Below are 24721 nucleotides of genomic sequence, written 5' to 3' on the forward strand. Positions count from 1 at the left end.
CTGGTTTTAATCAAGAATTTCAAATATTTTAACACTAATGCTAATGTTTCAATAACAATTGACCTCTGAATATAATTTATGTATCTCCGTGAGTTGATTTCACCAGTCGCGTGTTAGTTCTTCTGACACTGATTTGCTGCATTTGCCCAAATGTTTAAACCCTCTTGACATTGAATTTTTTATGTGCTATGGTATACCTACCTTATGATATTCCATTCAAAGACAAAGCTGCTGTCTGCTCTTTGAGTGCTGGTAATTCCTGGCAAATAGTTTGCTCTATATTGATGAAAGTAACAAAAAACTACACAGATACAGATAAGGGCTTATAGAGTTTCCACACCAGTTTCTGACAAGCATAAAAGAAAACATATCCATCTGGCAGGTGTGTTCCACCATGAAACTGTTTATCCATTGTTATTTCACCAGTGTTTCACATTTTTAGAACAAGAACAACGGACGAGACTGTTGACAGGACAAGGGACCATTGACACTACTCATTGGATATGACATCATATTTTGAAATAAGATAAAAACTAGGTCTTTGTGATGGATGTAGGCGATATAAAGCAGTGGTGTTGTAACTTTGTTGAGGACATTGCCATTTGTGACATCTCTAAAATTTGAAAATTTAACTTTTTGTATCTGTAAATGAATCTGAAATCTTGTTTGGATGTGACAAAAATCTCTGAAAACTGTTTGTATCATTATTGAAAATAGTAAGATAGGTGTCGCCACAAGGAAAAAGGATCACAGTTTGAGATCAGCGAACATTGCTTTGTGCACAGCAACTGAATCGGATTGTGCCTTGTATACATGTCAGTAACAGTTTGCTATTAAGAATGTTGAAAATTATGATTTCCAAATGAGAATTGAACCATTCGTATCGATTGCGTATATGTTAAAAGTATGCAAGAAACAAGGCTATACAGTATTCACCTTTAGTGATACAAGTTCAGTGCAATAATTAGTGCAGTGCAAATTTTTGCCAGTTTTGTACCATATGTGTTTAGTACAGGTCATTGTCAGATATGCATGTGCTCAGAGTGTTTACCATAACCAGGATATGACAAGGCACCATTATCACCATTGTTATATGTACAATTTCTGAAAATCTTGTGAAATTTCAAAAATTATTTAATTTTGAAAAAAATATGCAATGTCAGTATTGACAGATACCTTAAATGATGGTCTCACCTTAGGGTGTTTAACATTTAAGGCATTTCTAAAGATATTTTTGTTTTATTTAATAATTTGAGTCCCTACCATGCTGAATGACTGTCATGATGGTAGGTTCACGCATCTAGTCCTAGTAGGAGAAACGGTATTTGTGGTACTTTGTATGGAGCAGGCCTCTTACTTTAGTGAAGAGTTGAGTGTTGGTTCAGCACTTCATCAAACTATGATCTCATTTGAGATCTCATTCTCGAGCTTGATCACTTTTAAAGTAATTCCACATGACTTACTAATTTAAATTCTAGCAGCTATGACTTTTACCATAATATTTCTTGCATTATTTTCGTTCTGTTTGCAAAAAATGAAATTTGTGAAATTAGTTCAACTCCAAAGTTAATGTTGAAATGCTCAATATTAAACTTTTCCACATAGCCTGTAAATTTGTAAACATATTGTTTACATCTAGATTTTAGTTCACACTAAAGTTTATTTTTCAACATAACAATGCATATTTTGCATACTGCATTGTGTTTGGACGGTTGAAACTTTGCGGTTTAACATATTTAATAGAAGAAGAAAAACACTGACTGGATTTCTTTACTGGAAATAATATATATATAATCAAAACTTACACATATTATTATGTAAAGTTATGATTTAAGAAGTGCATCATTTGTGACAATTTAAAATATAAACTTCCCTAATAGTGTTTATATAATGTTCTTGAAGTCTGTCAACATACCTTTGGCTACTCTCCAGTGAATCAATGCTGACGTTTCAAATTGGGTTATGCAAGGTATTTATTGGTTTTAAGTATATGCTCAAACTGTGTCACCTTAGGGATATATCCTACTAACCTCATCTTTACAATCGCTGGTGTTACCTTCCTTTGGCAGCGTGGTCCTAATGGTTTGCATGATATCTCATGTGGATAGAATAAGCACTTCACTGGATATTTCATTTTCAGAATGCAGGCATGAGAGCATGTACAAAACAAACAATGCAAAGTATTCTGGCTGAAGCAGGGATGCGAAATACAGCCAGCATTCTTCAATGATTATGTAGTAAAGTAACTGATGAGCAGTTCCTGAAATCAGTATACCCCTCTGTTGTACAAATAGAATGTTCAAATTGTACTCATGCAAATATTATTGTACTATGCATGCATCGTGTAAATATCATCATTTTGTTTGTATAGGGAGATTGTGCCTTGGGTACTGATTTTTAGAATCAAAATCCTTCAACTCTTTAGTATTACATTACATTGATTCACTGATCAAATACTTCAGTTTCTACAATGAAAGAAAATATTTGAATATTTCTCTGCGCAAAGTATTGGCAAATGCATAAATGGTAATGTGTTTTATTGAAAACACCATATTTTTACCAGTATATGCATGTTACCATAAATTTCATTGAGATTGAAGTCAAGCAAAATAGTTTCTATACCAGTTGAAATGTATATACACTGTACTTACCTCACTGCTATCTGTTTCAAACACTTTGGCCATCTTTGAACTTACCTTATCACCAAGACGCCAGTACCTGGTCACCAGAAATTAGTATTTGGTCATGGAGGCACTAGTGCTTGTTACGGAGCCATTGGTGCCCGGACTTTAGACCTTGGCACCTGGTCATCATTTCAACAGTGCAAAGTCACCAAGACCTGTGCACAGTCACAAATCACCAGTGCCTGGCCACCACATGACTTTGTATGGTGACCAAGATAAAGTACCTACAAACAGAGATACTAGTGCCTGGTACATAGATGGTACTTATTGATTCCTATCATATGTATTTCAGGGAACATTTGATGAAAGTGTCAATTCTTTGTTGACTAACCCAAAGTTTTCACAACTTTTATTGACCTAGTATGTGTTTTTCTTCACCAATTCAAAGCAGAATTCTCAAGATATTATAACAGTCAAGGTAATGATTGGAAAGTTCTTAACACAGTTAATGTCATGCATGTGTGACATCAATTAAGTCTGAGTTGATTTTTGCAGTGTTCGTATTTAACAGTCAGTCAGCAAAATTATGATGAATATTTTGAACACAACAATGGCCATCCACAAATTCCATTTCAATGAAAGCCACTTACTGTTTCTAATAATAACATAAATGATTTACACCCACAGTTTTCAATCATGTTACCAAACGGGTCTCTGCAACTATAATTAACATCAATTAATTATTGACAATGATATTGTATAATTATTTTCAATCCATTAAACTGTGATAAAAAATCGTCTCCGTGAGTTTAGAAACCAATTTGCTGAATCAGTGCACCGTATGGATACAATTGAATGATTCTAGCTTTCCCATTGCATCTACTCGATTTTGATGGCAAGTCCAACTTTTCCCCCACAATGCCATGCTGTTTTAAAACTATACAGCTTGGAGTCAAAGCTGACCTCATGTTTTTTGCATTTCGTGAAAGAAATTTCGGCATTTGTCAATGGGGAGGGGAAAATGAATGCTCTAGAGAGAGCTTGTAACCACTGAATCATATTACTATGGTGGCATGAAGAATATTAAGGCGTGATGGAAAATTCATAAATTCACATGAATAGGAGAAATTCATTGCATCGCTTGGTAGTGTTGTACCCTGCAGCATATTAATCACTGATTTAAGTGAATGTAAAACACTTGCAAGTAAGTTTGTATGGTTTGCTGGCAATATGGTGCATCATTGTAATCACTGGATCTCTTGAATAAAACATTAAACTGATAGCTTTCTGTTTACAATGGTACCCAGTAGATTACTGCTTCTACTGCCAATGAAATGTATAGCTATGCAATAAATTATGTATTGCTAGCACACATTCCCACTACCATCATGTTTCATATCTTACCATGCAAGGAACAGTACACCTGCAAAATGGAGTATCATGGGTGCCTTCTTTTCCGTTCCCTCATTCTGCTGAATTCCAGAGTAGCACGCATAGAGTAAAAGATGCAACTGTGTTTGTTGATGTGACCTGTATGTTTAGAAGCATACCAGCAGAAAACAATACTGAAGTTATATCATTCGAAGCTATCAATGTCGCTAGTATGAATCTGATTCAAGCACAACACCCTGTGCAAAGATGCCTTTTTGCATTCATAGAAGCCGTACTTAGACTTCAGCCAGTGTGTGTAGTGATCAGCAGATGGGTTGTGTCCTGGGTTCGTGTCATCTCAGTGAAAATCTGACAGTACACCCAGCTTGTGTGAGCAGAAACTGCTGTCATGGTATGAGATATTGATGTGTTCAAAGTGTTGATTCAAAATGATACAGAAGAGAACTCATTCTCTAAGGATGTTTTCAGCCATTTTTGTCATGGATAAGCATCCTATCCACTGTTGTTGACACCTAAGGATTGCTTTATGGTATCATTAAAGACTTAGAGAAACATTCTGTATGCACACCAAGTTCAATGTCATGCCCTTTTATTGAGATATGATATCAAATCTATCATAAAATGAGAGAGGTCAATAATCACAGACACATATTCACACCTTACTTATTACAGTTGTTGATCAATTTATAGCACTTTTCCATTCCTCACTGTAGGGGAAACATTGTGTAATTCATTGTAAATTTGGAAAGGAGGGAAACAAGAATGGCAATGTTAACACTTCAGGCAGAGCCTTCTATTTCAATATTCAAAACATGCAGATTCAAAACATGCACCACATTCGGGCAAGACTAGGTCGGCAATTTTCAATGATGATGAGTTACGACTATTGTCATAGCAGGTTCTGTTCATTTTGCAATAATGTTAGCTTGTTCTTGTATTCATTTCGATCAAAAGGGTAATAACAAAAGGCTATACACATGTAGATGTGTTCCCAGGTGAAGTGGTAGTAACTTTTAGGTGAACTTCACCATTGACTAAGAGCAATATAAACACCAAATGTAGTTGCTACCCTTTTATCATCAGTTAATGATTTCAATATTTCATTAACTCTTGCAGATTAATTTGAGGCACTATGAACCAATTTGCTTTTGACAAACAAAGCAAGAGTTATACCCTATGGCTAAACCTTTGAATTGTACAATGGCTTGCATTAATAGTAATGTATAAGTAACTTTTCCGTCACTAAAATTTCCAGTAAAATGAAGCCATGAAGAGGTATACCCTGCTCTAGATCTATTTCATCTTGATTAATAATAAATATTAACTGCATGACAGCTAATTTAAATAACTGTTTCCTTTATTTTGAAGTCATGATTTATAACATTCATATAAGAAAAATTAATAAAAAAATTAATCCTCCATAATAGTTGATTAACCCCTTCTCACAGAGCTTTCATTGTAATGCCAACAAAGTTGATTGAAAATGGTGTTCACAGTGATGAGTCTTGTTTCATCAAAATTGAATTTTATGTATCCATAAATCAGTGTCACTACCTTCTATCTCTGTGCTGAAAGTTCTCATGCCCAAGAATAGATGGCAAAGAGCTGGGGGAAATCTACCAAAAGGGTCATATATGTAAACATGGAAAATACTCTTACTTTTTGGCTATTTTGACAGTGTACATGGTCACCTTTCTAAATTTAACATACTGAAGCCATCTCTCAGTCTACGAGTATCTACACTGGTTTGGGATCTCAACCTTGCATTATTGAAATTTGTTCAATGAGCTTTGCTAGGCAGGATATTGTTGTCTGAGTGAACAGTTACTTTCAGCATTCCAGTCATATTTTCTTTGTAGCTTTATTGTTGCTACCACCAAGGTATCTAGGTTTGGTCAGGTTACTGACTTGACCCCTTAGCCATGAAACATTGGTACACACCCAGTTTTTAGTTGGCTAGATAGACCTACCGGCACTCAAAAGGAAATGAAGGTGGAATTGTTAAGATGCACTTCAATTATCAAAGACAACAAACTTCTTGACTGAGTATTTCCATCACATCCCAGATCCAAATTCCTAAGTGCTAAGAGTGAAATAAACATAATCCAAGGATCGGCCATTACAGCGAATTCCAGGCCTGGGCATATCATTGATGACAGGAAATCACTTGCAAAAAAACCCAGGTTACCAAGGTTACACAAATAAACAGAATCCCAAGAGACAGGTTGTGTTGAGTGAATGATGGCAAGGACATTGGACATGAATCCCAAATGCCAACCCTCCCACCGGTAATAGTGGTATCCAAAGAAAGGGATATCAACTGTTAGATTTGCCAGGGTTTGAATCAATAAAGTGCGAGATTGATGGCACTTATGATGTGAATGCACATGGTTAAAATTTGAACCAACTGTGTGGTCAGCTTAGTGAATGACTTTCCTCAAACACAAGGGAACAAAGTCATTTTGTTCAAATGGTTGAAGAAAAATGGAAAACCTGGAAATCAAGTTTAAACTGGAATACTGCATAATGAGATGAGAGTCAAATGTATAACCTAACTGGACTGTGCCGTTTGCAGTTTGATATGACAGCCATTGTCTCATTAACATACAAAACAATGTAGTTGCAGTAGCTGCCAGAAATAGTCAGTTTCTTACAGCTGTTGTTTATGCACACAGAGCTCCTTTTATAACTCTTTCATGGTCCTGACCAATGTAACTGAACTTTCCAATAACACTAAAATGACAATGTAATATTCGCTGAAAACTACAATGCATTCCTGTTCATCCGAAGACAGAAATGCATACAGCAGAGGATAGAAAAACTGGTTTGACATTGCCATGCCAACTTTATTAAATAAGTGTTTTCAATCAGTACCAAAATTTTCTCAAATATTCATCTGTTGAATACACATTGAAAGTCTTCACACACATGAGGGCACAATTTACTCAGATTTGTTTGTGGATACATAGTACACAACAAACCATCATTGTAGTTTCATATAACAGCAGGATGATAAAATGTTTTCTGAAGAAATGGTGTATTTCTCACAAGGTTACAATGATTTCAATGTGTGTTTCTGATTGTCAAAAATATTGCATTTTAATAATAATTAGAAAAAGTTTCCATGATAACCAGAGTAGTTCTTTCCTACCTTGTCTTGGCTTTGTAGTTTTCAACTTTTCCTTTGACTCGAGCTGATATAAATTTGGAGCTAGAGCTCACATATTGACAGAATTGATCAGCTTTCTGTCTGTTATCAGGGCACTTCAGGAATCTTAATCTTCAGCCAAATCCAAATGAGCAGCTCAGATATTACAACAAGAGGTAAATTGTGTGCTGTTGAACAGGACGCTTCTACAAGTATGTATGAACAATAAAGATTAATTAAATTGTTCTCCCTTGTTTTCAGTGCTGTCTGTTGTTATCTCACCAACTAAACACTTCAGTGAAAGTTGATGCATGGACATCACATTATCAAGTAGTCATATTTTGATAGGTATCGCCTCCGGAAGTGAAGCCAGTGATGATGACACAGTCCAAACTTTGTAGTGATGACTTTGTATGGCAGTCAATTTGAAAAGTAATTGCACCTGACATTGATATGCAAATCCATTCAGCATTTTCTGATCCTGTGACCAGTATCAACATAAATCTTGCAGTCTTGTTTCCTTGTCATGTAGCCTAGTTATTACAGGATCATTAGCATTCACTGGTTTCATGGGCTAATCAGATGACAAGTTTGCTTCTCATCAGCAGGCTGGGTATTTCATAATGTAAAAAATAGAAAATGAGCATCCGAATGAAATACCATGGATCTGTAGATGCATATTGTTAAGTGCTGTCAACTTTGAAAGTAACTTGAAACGTTGTTTCACACACATTGTCACAGTGGATTATCCTTGAAAAACTGAACAAATTGGTTTAGGCACAAATTGGCTATAGTCAAATCATCAGAATGAAGCTGTGAACTTCAAGCCATGTTGGATCAGAAAGCAAAACAAATCAATTGAATTTTGTACATTATTTCAAAAGGCACTGTTCATGAATGAAGATGGATAGATGAAATCCCAATCGATATTTTCCTCAAGGACTTCCTTCAGCAGGACAAAATATGATTTCCGTAATTACCCTACTTAGTTCTTGATGCTTTTCAAGAACAGACCATGTTGACATCTGATTAAGTACAGCTAGAGGGATGTAGTGAAACATTGTTGCAACTGCTAGCATATTGATCACCTATTTGCATAAGAAAAAAATAAACTATTAGGTATACCTTGAAGAGTACTTTCCTAACTTTCACACAATTGTGTACACAATACCTTCTGGGCTGAACATTGACCAAAAGATTTATTGTTGGATGTGGTGTGCCTAAATCGTGAGCTATTTGTGTAATTGATTGTACAACGAAATTATTCTGTATCACCTGAACAGCTGAACAGAATGTTATCAAAGTCTTCTACAAAGTTTGGTTATAATTGACTATTGTTTGTAAGTATGCTGTTGTGTACACATATTTCATGACATCGTATATTCGAGAAATACTTGCAAGAAAGCATGTTGTGAGGCAGTTTCCAATGTCACCCAATGTTACTGAGGGTGTTTACTAGTTATCATTAGTGTGGGGAAGAGATTTAGTATAAATTCAACCATTTTCAAGAATCATGAAATAGGTGATTACCTCATCAATTTCCATAGAGTTTGCTGTGTACCAAAAACAGGCACTACTATTGACATTCCATCACTAATTTGCATAATTGATCAGATTTTGACACTCCAAAAACCTTTTACAAAAACTGAAAACCCTCAAGACAAAGGATATGCATTCATTTGCACGTGTTATTCTCAGATCAGCGACGTTCACATCTTGTCACCTTTCATGTCAAAAACTGACAAGATCAGTGTGTTATAGCTTTACATGATTTCACATTTATTATATATTTAATCAATTCAGAGATATCCCATTGCAAAGAAATACACGCATACAGTTAAACTGAAACAAGGTGATGATAACTTTGATTGCGAGTATCCTTGTATCAGTATTCAACTGATTATTTTTTGTGTAAATAATTCACTGCAAAGTTTGGTAACAATGAATGGATGTGATGTCACAAGAACTAAGTCTCATTTTTGGAAAGATATACTAGCATTGATTTTATAAGATAATAAAAATTATGACAGTTTCCTTTAAATGAATAATTATTATTAAAACTAGCGTGCATTTATAATGGTTGATTAGAGTTGACAGTTATATACATACTCAAATACATGCTAAATTTCAGTCAAATGCAGTCAAATCAGTATAAACGGGTTTTAACCAAATGGTGATGTCAGGAAGTTTAACAAGGATGCGTACCTTCTACTAACGTTGTAGCACCTACCACGTAAGAGAATGTAGGCCCTTGGAGGAAGTTACCACATTTGAGAGAGAATATCTTTTGCTATTGTCTGAGATTACAGCAAAAAGATGCATTTTCATTTACCAACATATTTGAACTGCAAAATAAAGAAGTTGAAAAAATAAGACATACTGTAGAAAAGTGATATGCATACATATTACGGTTCAATCAGCATGAATCAGAGTATGTTCTGCAACTTCTGGAGTATCTCAGGTCCCTATAATTCAAGCCAAAATTAAAACATACCTTGAGAGTCTTGAGAGAAATAGTTTTCTGTGCAAGTTGCCAAAAAAGCCAACTTTTTACTTGTTAAAATTACAACACTGTTTCACGGCTGTTCATCTTCGAATGCATGAAATGGCCGCTTGAAGGTTACAATGACCTTCCAGAATCTGTGACCATTTACCTTCAAACAGATCTGGCCATGATAACATTACATACACTGATGAAATACCATAATTAGACAGTGGTAATGTATTATTTTAAGACAACTAAATTGGCACATTCTTGACCAATAAGAACTCATGTAAATCTTTTGTGAGTACAACATTTTAAAGCATGTAATACATGCTATTCTGATTTATACAGCCAATAGAAATTTGTAGAATATTTTTGATGATTTATTGTCAAAATGGGTGTATATAATATTGAATATAATTCTTCTCAAGTTGTGTTTGGATTGATGTACATCTCTGGTCACCATTGTGACCTATTGTCTTGGTTCTTCTGGCCACTCCGAATCAACACCAGTCATGATATCCTGTCCACATATAAAATATGTGTATTTGTTTTTATTATCTGTTTAGCTTTTAATCCATCCATTAGATTATGCCACTATCTATTCATCAATCTTTCCATCCCATGTGTCTGTCAATCTTGGGTATCCATGCTTTAATCTGTCTATCTCTCAGTCTATCCTTATTTGTTGACCCCTATGTCTCTCTATGCACTGTGGATATGACAGTATATCTTGCCAAACATTGATCACAAAAACTATGAAAACCCTCTACTATAATCTACCACCCAAAAACTTCAGATGATACAATATACTATCGCACATCAGCTTCAGTATATTGTCAACATGTCGGTATGCAGTTTCAAACTCTGGTTTCATGCGGTTTCGTTTCTTACATACTACAAACTATGGCTGACATAATAGCAACTAAGTTCATCGACCTCAATCTGTTGGTAATGGTGGTCAGTTTACATCATCCTATTAGAAAGCCGGTCAGTAACAGAACGACACTTTAATGACAGAGCTGTAGAGAAGTCACAGTTCAAGTAATCCTGCTTTTCATCTTCGTGTCCTGCGATCACAATCCCACTTTACAAACCACTGTCATCAACGTCAAATAACCATCAATTCATAAACCAATATTACTGTCATATTAATTAACAGTTGACAAAAGGGTTGCCTGGTGACAGCTCATGTTTCCATGGCAATTGAGGATATGATTAAAGAAACATTTAATTTCTGTAGACAGAGTGACGAGATATGCTATTACTCATGCCACGGTCTTCAGACTATTTTTTCTGTGCATTTCCCCTATACATTACCCTTTAGCAAGATAGAATATTTTTATATTTTCCTAGGGGCTAGCCTGGTACATTGCACAATATATGTCTTGTTTCCTTGTCATTTTGTGAAAATACCATACTCTACCCGAGAGTAAATAGCATCCAAGGACATACCTATCTTCTCTTGTCAGTTTGCTACCATATAGCAAGGCATAAAAACTGAGGCAAATAAATTTTTGGCACAATATTTTCTTTCATATTTGCATGAAACATTATAAAAACTGACTGAGGGACAAATCAATGACTGCAAAGCGATCATTGCATTCTCTATCAAAATGGCTATTGATGTAGTTCATTCAGTTATCAGAAATTAAATTTTGAACAATTTTTGCAATTACCATATTCAATAGAATTAGACTTTATGCTTCAATAGTCTACAAAAGGAAAAATTCACGCATTATCTATCTTTTCTTGGTGATTATATTTGTAGAAAAAGTACAGAAACACTTCAGTGCTTTCCTCTGTGTTAGATAAGATCTTTTGGCAGATTTGCAGAATGTTACATCTTTAATATGAATTCCAAACAATGGGAAAGCAAGATTTGATTGTGTCCTTGAGTTCTGCCTCCTGCTATGGTGATTACATCTGCTGTTGTCCTGTGTTTTGTGGACTCATCAGCAGCATCTTGATGTTTTGACATACGAGTAACAGAACAGTAGTTTTCAGAGTGGGTAATGACACCCATGTCTTCTTTTGAGAGAGAAGTCAAAAGAAAATAATGCTCTTTGTGCCATGTGAACAATATTTACAACAGATATCAAGATATAAAGTTTACACTTCAAAATATATAGCTTTAGTGATGGATGGGGTGCTTCATTTATGCAGCTTTTGATTCATATTGATGTGTTGTAGTAAAATTTATCTACTGTGAACGATTTCTGTTTTATTTCTGTATACGCCTGAAGAAACAATATCATTTTTATTACCCGTGTTTGGGAAAATGTAATTTATATGTTGACTGGATCATGCATGAGACTGAGAAAAGGGCTCTCACGGTTGAGGCTCAACATGTTGAAAGGGGTTTCAAATTCATAATGTAAAATTTATGTTGTTCAAAGTAGTTTGTTTGAAAATTATCAAGAGAATGATAAGGTTGATAATTTGTATAATAGTACAACATATTTGGCTCATGTTTACAAGCTTATCAATTTGTGTACAAATTGGTCAATTGGCACCAACAGTAATGCTGCTGTGGATAGATAACCAATTAAGTTTTAATTAGTTCCATAAATTATTTGCAACTATTGGATGACCTGAGCAACAATGCAATTTGAAAAAATTGTCACCTTCAAAGTAGCTGGAAGAGCCAAGTGGGCAAGTTAGGACATTTGCTCAGAAGATCAAATCTCTTTATTGAATTTTAAGATTCTTAATTATTTAGAATGTGATGAAGGCAACTTCTTTGCGTCCACGGTGTATATTTTTGTTTGGAAATATTGTAAAGACGGCATTGGTTCTATAAACAGTGATTAGACCTTCTGGTCTCATCAGTGATAAATACAGGAACAGGCTTTCCCTGATCTGTTTGAAACATCCCCACGGCATGTGATTGTGTACTTACAGCCTTGGGGCAACAATGGTCCAATGACTCCCAGTGAGATCAGAGTGTAAGAAGAGCGATATTCCAACTGGCTGATGCAGGGTCTGACTGACAAACTTCTGTCTTTAGAATGTACATGTCAATTTAAATGTAATTAAATTTTCTAGCAGAGGAGAATCTTATCACTTTAATGTTGTTTAGCTGGGACACCCCTTCGCTATAGATTTTATCAATCCTGTCAACATTAGCACTTTGGCCTAAATTCATTATTTTCTGTTCATTGCGGAATTTAGAAACTGCAACTTTGGGGGTGGAGACTGAAATCAAATTTAAACCCTTGATGTAACTCATACTGAGTTTTCCCTGCCTGGGAGAGTTTTTTGTTTCAGAAGTGTCAGATTGTTAATGAATGTTTGTGTTTTCCATTCCAGTCTGTCATAAAAATGGGAGGATTTCGTAGTCTAGGAGAAGGGGAACCAGTAGAATTCAAGTACAAGAAATCCCAGAAAGGTTGGGAAGCCCTCACAGTTACAGGACCAGAAGGAGCAGATTGCCAGGGTAGTAAAAGACGACCCCGACCAAAATATCGGCGGAGAGTTAATCGGTGAGTCTACATCATCAAAGAGATTTCTTCTTAGAGTCAGTAACACAGTATTTCCTACAAAGTTACAGTGTTACTGCACACATATTAAATGGTTTGCATCAAATCTACTTCCTATGCCAACCCCTATATCTTCCTTGTTGTCCATTTGAGAGAATATCCCAACACTTGATTTGTTATGCAGGAAGGATAATTCCATTTAGAATAGAGGGGTTGAATTGTAATATAGGGTCACCTTGGATGACTTTGACAGGGCATTTGATGGCTGCAGTAGCATATGTTCTATTACTGGCAACTTTTCATGGTTATTGTAGTCCTGAGGGATTATGCCCTTCCATCATTTCCACCATTTTCAGAAGCAGAGTTGACTGAAGTTATTTGACCCTTAACCTCTGTGTAAGAGGTCAATAACCATAATAGAAATGTAGGACTCGGATTCTTTTTGTGTGCAGTCCAGTGTTAAGGTTAAATGTCAAAGTTTTCCTCACCACTTGCAAGAAGTCATTACAGGACATAGTTGCTGGCTTGAGAATGTCTTGATTACAATAGCTGTTTTGTCAAACTAGCCATTTCTAGTTTGAGATCATTTCTATAACAGCATTGTTGATTGGCTAGAGATAAGACCAGATTTACACTGCTGTATTCTTAATGTTTTTGGTTAGCTATCACTTCAGTATGTAAGATAACACATATTCAAAGTGTCCAAAAATGCAGGTCTGTTTCAGATTAATGTTGACATTGTCTTTGTGTACCAACTGTAAATGGCAAATTCCAAACAAAAATTCCTCACTTGAAGACAAGCATAGAAAAACACACAAGCCTTGACGTGACCTTTGCAATGACCTTAACAGTCAAGTAAACTGGCACTTGACCTATTTATGTGTGCGTTTTGACGCCTCAACACAAACTTCAGCAGAACAAACACAGAATAGAGAAATTCAGTCGTGGTATTTTTTCTTGTTAACCACATGGATCGTCTGCCTTTCTACATTCCCTGCAAATGAAAATCTGGAAATTTGACCAACTGTCAAATGGAATGGCATGGCCATAACCTAGGAAACTGTGGAATGAAGACTTTGTGGAGAATACAATGGAATAGCTATTTTGAGTAAAATAGAAGCCATCCAGGTAGTTCGAGTTGATTTACACAGAATGGCAAACTCAGTATATCACTTGAACAGCTAAACCATTTAGCTCTCTGATGAAAGTGGCCTTGCAGAAGATTAATTAAGAAATACTTTGCCCATATTTTCTTGTCATGAGGTGTAAAGGCCAGCTGTACTATTTATATACATTGGAGATTTTATTACTCAGGCGGTACGTTTGTCCACTCGTCATATCAATATGATATGCAAGTCACAATGTCCTCGAAGACAGTTGATCTTCTAATATTTATATTATTGGCCAAACTGTGAGTTCTATACAGATGCTTCCAGCAGATCACTATGTGATTTGACTTGACAGGCACATAATGCAAAAATCATTTTTCTGTCGGACCAATAATTATTCCTGCTTTAATCTTTATTTTGTTACATTTTAATTTTCTAGTATAAGCTGTAATTTATTGATGTGTAGTCTGCATAGGCTTCCTCTGACAGATTCTGTCAAGCTTTCCAGTTCAGATAATCATAAAAAGAATTGTTGATAAAGATCATTCCTGCCTAAAGACAGCATTTGATGTACACAAATTCACAAGTTTGCCCTGTGATATTAATTCAATTTACTGTTATATAATGTTCCTTTATTCACACAAACATTTGTAGATTCTACAAATCACTTTTACGAAGGTTTTATCACAGAATATGATTTGATATAAGAATAATATCAATTTATACATATATGGTTTATCCATTAGCAGTGCTATTTTCCTATTTACAAATAATATGGACATCATTTAGGAGGATCATATACATACGCATTTTTTGACTTTGTCCAAAAATACACAGCCAAAATACTATTAATCTTTAAGACATGTACTTCCCCATACACAAGCTCATTGTTTTCAATGGGGCATATAGAGGTTAAAAGGGATGAACAATATGAATATAATATGCCGAATGGCAATGTGGTTAAGAATTAAAATACGTGCAAGGGGCTCAGTAGCTCAAATTTCTTTCATTTGCTGACCTGTTCAACCTTTAACCCTATTTTCTAGTACACAAGTCCTTTCTCATCATTGTGAACAACAGGGTTGAGTTTAACCATGGTGTTGAAAGGTTAATTCAGCTTTGTTGTCAACTCTTTGGAATCATATTGCAAAGACAATGTTGAATTGCCTCTACAACATGGTGAAGAGATTGCTGAAACATGATTATTATGAAAGTCACTTTCTAACTGTGTTTGTAACAATTGATGTACAGATTTCGTCACATCAATAATGAGTAATTTTAAATTTATTGTAGTAATTCAGGTGTTAAATGCAATGACATGCCTTTGTCTTGTGTACTAGCCAGTGATTTCTTGTTTGTAGTCAGTAGTTTGTTTGCATTCAGGAATCATTGACATTGAAAATTTGTTACGTACTAGAGAATTAACAAATAAGTCATTGATAAGAATTCATAGTTTGAAATTTCTGTCAGTGATAAAGATATGAGGAACTCAAGCAAATCTTGTTTTCACAGAGGTAAAGCCATGCTTACATGCCAGTACAAATCTATTTGTATCATCTAATTTATTTGCTGGAAACAGTGTGAATACAGTTGCAACAGTCTTTATCTTTGCCAGCATAATTTGATATTTGACAATGTGTAAGGAATAGGGATCAAGACTGCTAACTGGCAACTTAGCTATGCATTCATGACTTTGTTTGAATTTGGACACAAGTCAGATCAGTAATGAATTATTTACTTAAGTTGGTTCATTGCTTTATCATCGTAATCTCTGGGTTGCCATCCTTTGATACCAGACAAGGGTCAATTGATGGAAATAAAGTCAAAACCAAGGTTGCAGGTTCCATGACCAGAAACTGCACGATATTGTCAGACAAAGCTTGTATTCCAAATTTAAGCACATGTGTTATATCCACATGGTAAAAAGTCCACAATGTCATTAATAAAAAAATCAACATCTGTGCAAATGTTGCTGGAAAAAGATATATTTCTTGCAGTAAAAATATTAAGTAATAATATACTAATATACCTTCAAATTGACCTTAAGTTATGAGAATTTATGGTTCTTTCAAGCAATTACAAGGTAAATTTTTAGGGAAAAATTCAAAAATCAGGTTTTTTCAGCCAGTGGTTCATACCTGTGGAGAGTATGATTTTCAATAGGAAAGAGTCGGGACTTCATTGTAGAAATGTGTTCTTTGAAAATGAAAGTGTGTCTTATAGCAGATGCTGTACAATTTTGCAATGCACATATTTGATTGGGAAATACATCCATGACTGAAGATGTGATGGACTGCATGGCTGCACAGTAATTTGATTTAACCTGGTGATTTTATGGATATACGCTCAGCAGCAATGCTTGCTGACAATAGATTGGATTGATTCAGAATTAATAAGACCATACATTTCCATGAGGTACTGAAAGATCATCTTTGATAAGATGCTAGTGTCAAGGTCATATAGACCACTCTGTGATTTGCCAGGCAATTCAAACAGTATCTTTTGGATTCTACACTGTATTTTCTGCACCTGTGTCACCAAGGTAACCCGCAGCAGACATAACGAAACGCAATTGTCAATCTGTAAGACTTTTATGGTTTCACTCTGCACTGAAATACACCTACCTAAGTAAATTAATCAAAAATTTCCAGTTTGTATATAAAGCATAACATCTTGTAGGATTTAGCATTTGTTTCAGCCGGAATCCCATCATCGTAACCGCCATCTTGTAATTCATGTGATAAAGCATCTAAATATATAATGTACTGTTGTGTAAATTGGACGTTTTCAATGAAATGCCAAACTGTAAATCCACTAATTACTGGTAATAATATTATGTAAGCTCACTTTCTCAGAAATGAGACTTAAAATGCCAAAAGTGACATGCCTCAAATATCTAGCATGATCTTTACAGGCAGTCAACCAACTGTTTCTCTAATTTAGATGTATACAAGATACGTCGCCAGGTAAAATTGGCAATGTATTGAATTTGGTTGAGTTTCATGTAGAAAACAAAAAAGAATATTTCAGGTGTAAAGTAAAATTTGACAGGAAAAATTTATGGGAAGAAGCGCAATACTTGATTGAGATTCAACAATATTACTGTTGTTATGTTACAAGGACAAGAGTATATTGCAGTTTTATTCATTCTTTAAGTATCTTATAGCACCCAGCAAAGTACTTATATGCGGCTTTGTCCACCAAAGGTTTGGAAGTGCTGTTTGTCAGAATCTTGTATTACTACTGGTGTTTGCTGTCGATATGTTTCCAGGGTTCAGACGTCAAATTTTCTCAGTAATACAGTCCATAGTAACATGCTGAAGACTGGAGAATTCATGTCATCCATGAATGACCATATTTCAGGGATCATTGTCAGTTATGGTCAGATCATTGTCAGGTATGGTCATGGTCATCAGATCACAGTCATTCATGGTCAAAATATGATTGATCATGGTTGACCATGAAAGGATGTGTAATCATGGTCAATGTCAAATCAGGGGATGTTACCACAATGATTGAAGGAAGAAATTGCACTGACATGCATATGCAAATGTACAAACACATATATAGAAAAAAGAAAGGTCAATTTTCAATCAGGCACTTGTAGTCTTTCTAACTATGGTCATTTTTGTTTTGTTTGTAGGTGCTACAATTGTGGGGAGATGGGGCACCATGCTAAGAACTGTTCATTACCTCCACAGAAAAAGAAATGTCACCAGTGTGGCTCGGAAGATCACCTGGTGGCTGACTGTCCACTGAAGGAGGACAAAAAGAAAAAATCTAAAGCCAAACCTAATGGCAATAGTACAGAAAATCAGGGACATTCAGAACATCAAGATGAAAGATCCCAGGGAGCTAGTGCTGCAGAAGGGACACCGTCACCCACAACAAATGGACATAGTACTCCACCATCGACATAACGTCACCTGATCGGTCTATTTTTTCCCCTCCTGTTATTACTATCTATCCACCCATCCATTTGTTTCCACATCTACAACACTCATCAAAAGTTTTTTTCATGTTTAATGTGGACTCTTCAACGTCCAGTGTGTCCCATTACTCAGCTGCTCTCCTCATACCACAACTATGTCTCTGATAGCATCGATGTGATTCATCAAAAATGCAAACTAAACGATCCATAGCAACCAATTAGCAAGTACTCATCAACACATCCATGACTTAGCAGCTGACCTTGGACCAACATTGTTACTGTCCTGTGAAAGGTCAACACAAGGTCAACAAAGGTCATCTTTCAACCAATCCACTTCGCTCACCAAGCCTGAAGTCTAATTATTTATGAATCAGATGACAGCAGCGTGCTGCGAACCATGGCTATACTTTTTTCTACAGACATTTCATTAGTTTAGATGTCATGGGCTTGTGTCCCTTTCCTGTTGTGTTTAATATTTTCTTACTGTCAGCTGTTCTAAATGAGATCTCACCAAGAGATAAACCATTGAAATCTCAGGGCCCACCATGGTGTAATACACACATACACACCTAATCATCACCCTGTCCCATCCTAACAGTCTCAAACAAGTTGATAGTATGTAAATTTTTTGAAATTTTGTTATTGTTGTTGCAATTAGAACTTATATCTAGAGACTTGGTAACCTGTTATTTTTCAACCGTAAGTTATTCTTCATGCTAAATATCCTTAACCTACAGAGATTTTTGAAGTTATTTAAAGAAAAAACTGACAAATTTTAACAAAAGTTTTGATTTTTAAATGCATCAGGTGCTGCAGTTTTCATTAGCGTGTCATATTCCATAGAGGTCTGTCATGTATATGGACGCCCCCCCTGCCAACCAAACAGATTCAGCAGTGAAATGTTTTGTGATATATGGTGCTAGAAACAAGTTACCTATACAATTCATTTTTTCCTAATACCTCCATCTTCGTGAAAAATACATATTCTGACCACAGAAATCTTGTTATTTAAGGATAACAAAGTTTGAAACAACTAAATTTTTCTTATGTGCATATCATGTTGAAGATATGATCTTTTTCATAAGAGATCTCTTGAATGTCTCAAATTTGCAGTAACATGTACTTGAGTTATGACATGTTTAAGGATAAACATGCTACTTGATAGTTTCTGTATGAACATATGCAGACTTAGGAAAATAATATGGAATAAATCCCAGCTTCCAACCTTCAGGTGACACTTTTGAGATTGAACCACAGCACTCACAACATTTGTGCTGAAGTAAATTATGAAAGCCAACTTATTTAATGTGTGCTGATTAACACAAATTGATTATTTAGGTTTCAAACTTTGCACAAGTTTTCAACTGTTTATTTCCAAAGATGTATTTCAGTCTATTCCATCTTGCCCAGTCACTGCCAAGCATGAAAATTACTGCCAACTCATTGTGGACATCACGCAATATGACATCACAGGGCCTTTATGTTTTTCAACTTGCTTTTCTCTGATTGGTTCATCGTTAACTACTTTGCAATTATTCACCAATCAAACATAGTGACTGATTCAAGACAAATACATGTATCCAGTCCTAAAGGCACTTGTCCAAGCCAAAGATTACCTCAGCTGTTTAAATTGTATTTCAGAAAACCAAACATATTAATATGTTGGTCGTAGGGTACTTGACAAATGAATTGTGAAGTGTGATAGGACGGCCACTGACCAATCAAAATAGGTACTTAATATGATCGGATAATCAGAGAATAAGCTTGAAAAAGCTCATGGAGGCTGACTCACCATATCGTGGCAGTGACAGTTTTTATAGGCTTTTGTTTACTTCCAATTCATATTGCAATATTTATACTGTTGTCATGTACTTAATTATTTTAGTGATCTTGGTTTTGGTTTTCAGTACCATACAGGTACAGAAGCAGTGTGACTTCAACACCCACCACTGACTTCACTTTAACAATGTGCTTGTGGAAATCCTGACATATTAGTCATTTTTTAATTCAAAACCAACTGCAAAGTTCCAGAATGTTGAAACACTTTGACCACTTTGTGACAAAAGTTAAGTGCAAATATGATTGCTGGTGTCCACTCTAGTAAAATGGAGTATCTTCAAAGTGTTGAGCCAGTACCTAGCCACTTGTACTTTTTACTTATCAGGTAAAATCCCTGGACAGGAAAATGCCAGAGTTGTTTAAAAGCCAAATTCCATTTGACTATTGGCAATATTGCCGCATTATAATCATGTTTTGACCATTGTAATGAGAAATTGCCCCTAGCATCACTTCACATTAATCTCACTATTCATACAAAGTCACCAGTCAAGTTGTAAGAGCAGAAAATTTCAGCCTTACCAGCATAAGACACATGGAAAAGGACTTTGCTGTTTTCTGTTCGTGACAATGCATTTTACGATAATTTGTGCAATGATTGAGTCAATAAGGCTCTTTTTTTTTCCAGACTTTGTAATGAAAGCAATTATTTGAAGAGCTATTTATAGTGCTGGTACTTGGTTTTCGTTGACAGACTGTCACTAACTTTTCAAGCTCACATCAACCACCTCATTCTAGTGCATAGTTTCTGCTGTTGCTGTAATTCACATATCAATGGCGTCATTTGTACACATTTGTCTGCACATGTTCATTTAAACTCCATGACTTAAGTATCATTAACCGCTGCCCTCTTCTTCTGGGTTGCTACACTGTAACAAATTATGCCTCTAAAGTTACAAGAAAATTGAAAAAAGAAACACTTTGTATCACAACAGACTATCTAAGTTGTTACATTGTTTTTAAAAGTTGTTGTCAACATCAAAATTTTCAGATGACACCTTGTAATTAAATATTTTGGAAAGCTGAAAGGGGGATGAATAAAGCTGTTTCTTGGTCCTTTACGGATAAAAGCTTTGAAATTTGAGTCCTAGCTTTCGTTTTATTTCACAAATTTCACAGAACTTCACATCGATGTAGGCACTTACCCATGAGGCTTTTGGTTAACCTTGATCACAGACCATGATGGTTGATGCACTGCAATTGGAAATCAGGTCTGTCCACAGATAATAAAGGGTATGTGTATGCATGATTTAAGACACAAATGTCTTTGCTGACTCTCATGGATCTTGCATTGCTTTAAAGGTAAATGCTCTATTAGGTTTTGATTCACCTGCCTGTCCATTCCATCTGCAAAACTAAAGGCTTTGTACTTTAAAAATATTCTCATTGTAATATATTGATGGCAATCATATCATGAACAGGTGGTTTGAGCTTCAATGGCCTTGCAACTGACCAATAATCTGTCACATCAAAAGTGACCAAATGATTTGCAAGGAGATGAATGACTGATGACAACATCACAGACCGTCACAACACAATTTTGAAAATTTGGATGACCTTGTCCATAAATGATGCACAGAGAACAAAATTATCATCACAGCTGTGGGAAAGCTGGCTTTTCTGTAGACTCAATTACTAGATGTGATGATGGCCATTGACTCATAATCAGTGTTGCCATTATTGCATATACAAAAGACCTGATGGGTCACAGCAAAGTCTGTTTTATTATAAGGACTTAGGCCAGCTTTTGAAGATAATGAACATGTGTAAATTGACCCTGATTTTCTCCATGCAGTATCCTCACTAATAGCAATATTGACCTTCAGGGAAGTGAAATCAAACCATTAGAGGAAGAACAGGCCATCTATTAGACCATATATTAATACAATCAAAGCGTCTTCTAGGTATCTGCAATTGGCAACAATATAACTCATCTGATGGTGTTTGTGACAAAGTATCCATGATGAGAATAATTATGTTCCATTGACTTTTCTTTCCCCATGTGGTGTTCAAGGTGACGCAGCCATGGCTTTGTCACATGATGTACTTGAATTATTTTGGAAGATTTAAAAGTGTTCCAGCACTGCCACTGAATTCCTTTCCAATCTCATCATCATGTTACTCACAATTTAAGAAGCATTTTGAATATTCTTGGACATAAATGAAACCAGGTTATTGGTATTACATCTAAACTTGAAGTGAAGCAAGACAATATTCCTGAAACTTTTAAAATCCAGTGACAAGGATAGTATGATAGTAACTATTAGGCGGATATGTTATTGAATCCCTGTGACTCTACGATACCTACCTTGACCAACGTCCAAAAACGTAAGAGTTTTACCGTAATTGTGCATGCCCCTGATTGCAGCTACTTGTCCAGTTATCCCTGTCATCATTGAACAAAAAACAATCACAGTTTATTTAACTAACATATCAAAAATTTGACAAATACGTTTGATGTCTGAAAAAAAATTTTCAACAGCCCCAACAGATAAAAATTTGTCCAACACAAGACAATGCTGCAAGTACAGATTTAGCAAAAGTTAATCAAGCTTTAAAGAAAACTAAGCTTTAATTAACATTTTTTTAATCACCAACAAATATTTATCACTGCAATTTTAATACTTCATGTTGCTGTCTTTTGTTTACACAAGATGCTTTTTTGTACAATGATTGCTTAATTTGTCAGCATTTTGCATGTTATAAATCATGTGATTTTTTTTGCATAGCTTTTTTGATATTTTTTGCATAATACAATTTTGTACCGATCAATATTCTATGCATCCGCTTGTTCAAGATATCTAGTTGCATTACTTTGTAGTGTTGTACTTTTCGATTTTTTTTTTCGCCAGGAGTGACAGATTTGTCTTACAACAGGTCTCAACTTTTGCTGCAAACTCTTTTAGTTTTGTGAATAGTTTTACTGATTATTTTTTGTTTTTAATAGCCAGACTAGTTTTTAAAGAAAGATAATTTTGTAGGCTGATCTCAGGGTACATCTCTGTGCTTTCGTTTTGGCTTCTACAAGAATCAGAATTCTCACTGAGTTCATTTCAAGACTTGGTTTGCTTCATTTCTGTAGATCAAAGATCCTGCACCAATATAGAATAGTTTAGGGTCAGTTACATCTTTACCAACAATTAAATCGGCATCTCTGAACCTTTGTGTTCTGCTGATTAATGAGATGTTTTAACTACAGATATACTTCTTCCTATCTTGCACAATCCTGCTAGTGACATCCATCAGATAGTTCAAGAAGATCCACATTTCTGGAGTTTTTGAGACAAGTTCTGGTTCTGAATTTAGCCAACATGAAAGCACAGTATGTTAAAGTGTGACTCAGGGATCCAATGTCACATTGAAGACAATTTTCCAAGCATTCATTGCAGACTGTATCCTGCATGTTGTATTTCCCACTTTTTCCTTGCGCTTTGCTTTATAGTGTCTTCTTGTTATTTTCAGCTTTCTGTGTGCAGTTCATCAAGCACAAACTACATCAGGTACCTTATTCTGCCACACACTTGAAGTGACAATACACTATGGAGGTAACAATACTGTGTGGGTGTTACATATGTTGCAATATTTTAACCAATCAGGATGATTCTTGTGTTCACACAGGGTATGGCGTATCTACACATTTTTCAGCAACATAGTCTTGAAATTGCCCCGTAACATGGCATAAAGTGGAATGTAATCAAAAATAGTTACAGTTCATACACATTTTGATCAAGCAAAGTTTTCCACAATAGGTTTGTTACTTTGTTGCAAACATACCACAATTATTCCACACACTTTATCAAAGTTATTCTTTTCAAACAGATGTCTACCAACCATTATATCCAAATTGGGCAACCTGTTACTTGATCTTGGTCACAAAGAAACAATTTCTCTCCAATTAGTTGCTACTATGTAGCACATAAACTATCAATATCGCCTTAGCATTATCATTGTACAGACTGGAACATACACGAACAGTTAGGTTGCCTTCATAGTTAGGCTTTCTATCCAATGCAGCAATATTCCAGTTTCAGTTTTGTTGTCAACTGTAGCCAAGTTCTGTTTTATTTCTTATCTTCAAGAATATTTATGACCATAGTCATCCACAAGATACATTTTAAGGTTGAGACTGATGGTAAAATGTTGTTGTTTGATATCTATAAGAAAAGCTGAATCATTAAAACAGAGTTTCTACGGATCTTTGTGTTGGGACTTTGACTCAATGATTAGTCACTATAATGGTATGACTCACTCAAAACTCAAAAATCTCACCATTTTCATCATTTTAAAGGTAGATAATCGTTCAGATGATGTTTGCACATCCTATTTGTAAGCAAAGTGTGACAGAGCTAATCTCTGAATCAACCGATTTTCTTTTTTACCTACCAGTACGATGACATGAGATGAATTTCTTCAAAATGAGTGTCACTTTTGCCAAAGAGCCACACACTGCAGCAACAATCTTCAGTCATAACTGTGGATGGTTCTGCAAGAAATTCATCAAACGGGATATCTTTACAATTGAAAAGCATATTTTTCTGTGGTTATACCTCACAACATCAAACCTTTCTAAAGAAATTTATAGCTGGTAATTCCTTTACATCTTGACTTTGGTAAAATTATATTTTTGAAAACATTTTCCCTTCAGCTTCATACATGTAAATACTGAAATTCATCCCTATCTAAATAAGAGTACCAACATGCCACATAATTTTAC

General features: G+C 35.3%; 1 protein-coding gene across 6 annotated transcripts in view; it reads left to right on the top strand.

Annotated features, from left to right (window-relative positions):
* LOC139142777 (protein lin-28 homolog) overlaps positions 1-24202 on the top strand; it is a 63302-nt gene extending 39100 nt beyond the window's left edge. For 4 of the 6 annotated variants that reach the window (XM_070712900.1, XM_070712893.1, XM_070712898.1 and 1 more), the window contains exons 3-4: positions 12962-13134; positions 17884-21086. In XM_070712900.1, the coding sequence (XP_070569001.1) occupies positions 12962-13134; positions 17884-18160 (450 nt within the window). In that variant the 3' untranslated portion in view covers positions 18161-21086. Of the gene's footprint in view, positions 1-12961; positions 13135-17883 lie in introns of all 6 variants that reach the window. The other 2 variants (XM_070712897.1, XM_070712899.1) reach the window with 1 other exon arrangement.
* The last annotated feature ends 519 nt before the right edge of the window (positions 24203-24721 follow it).

This window comes from Ptychodera flava, chromosome 10 (assembly GCF_041260155.1).
Source record: "Ptychodera flava strain L36383 chromosome 10, AS_Pfla_20210202, whole genome shotgun sequence".
Classification (NCBI taxonomy): domain Eukaryota; kingdom Metazoa; phylum Hemichordata; class Enteropneusta; family Ptychoderidae; genus Ptychodera; species Ptychodera flava.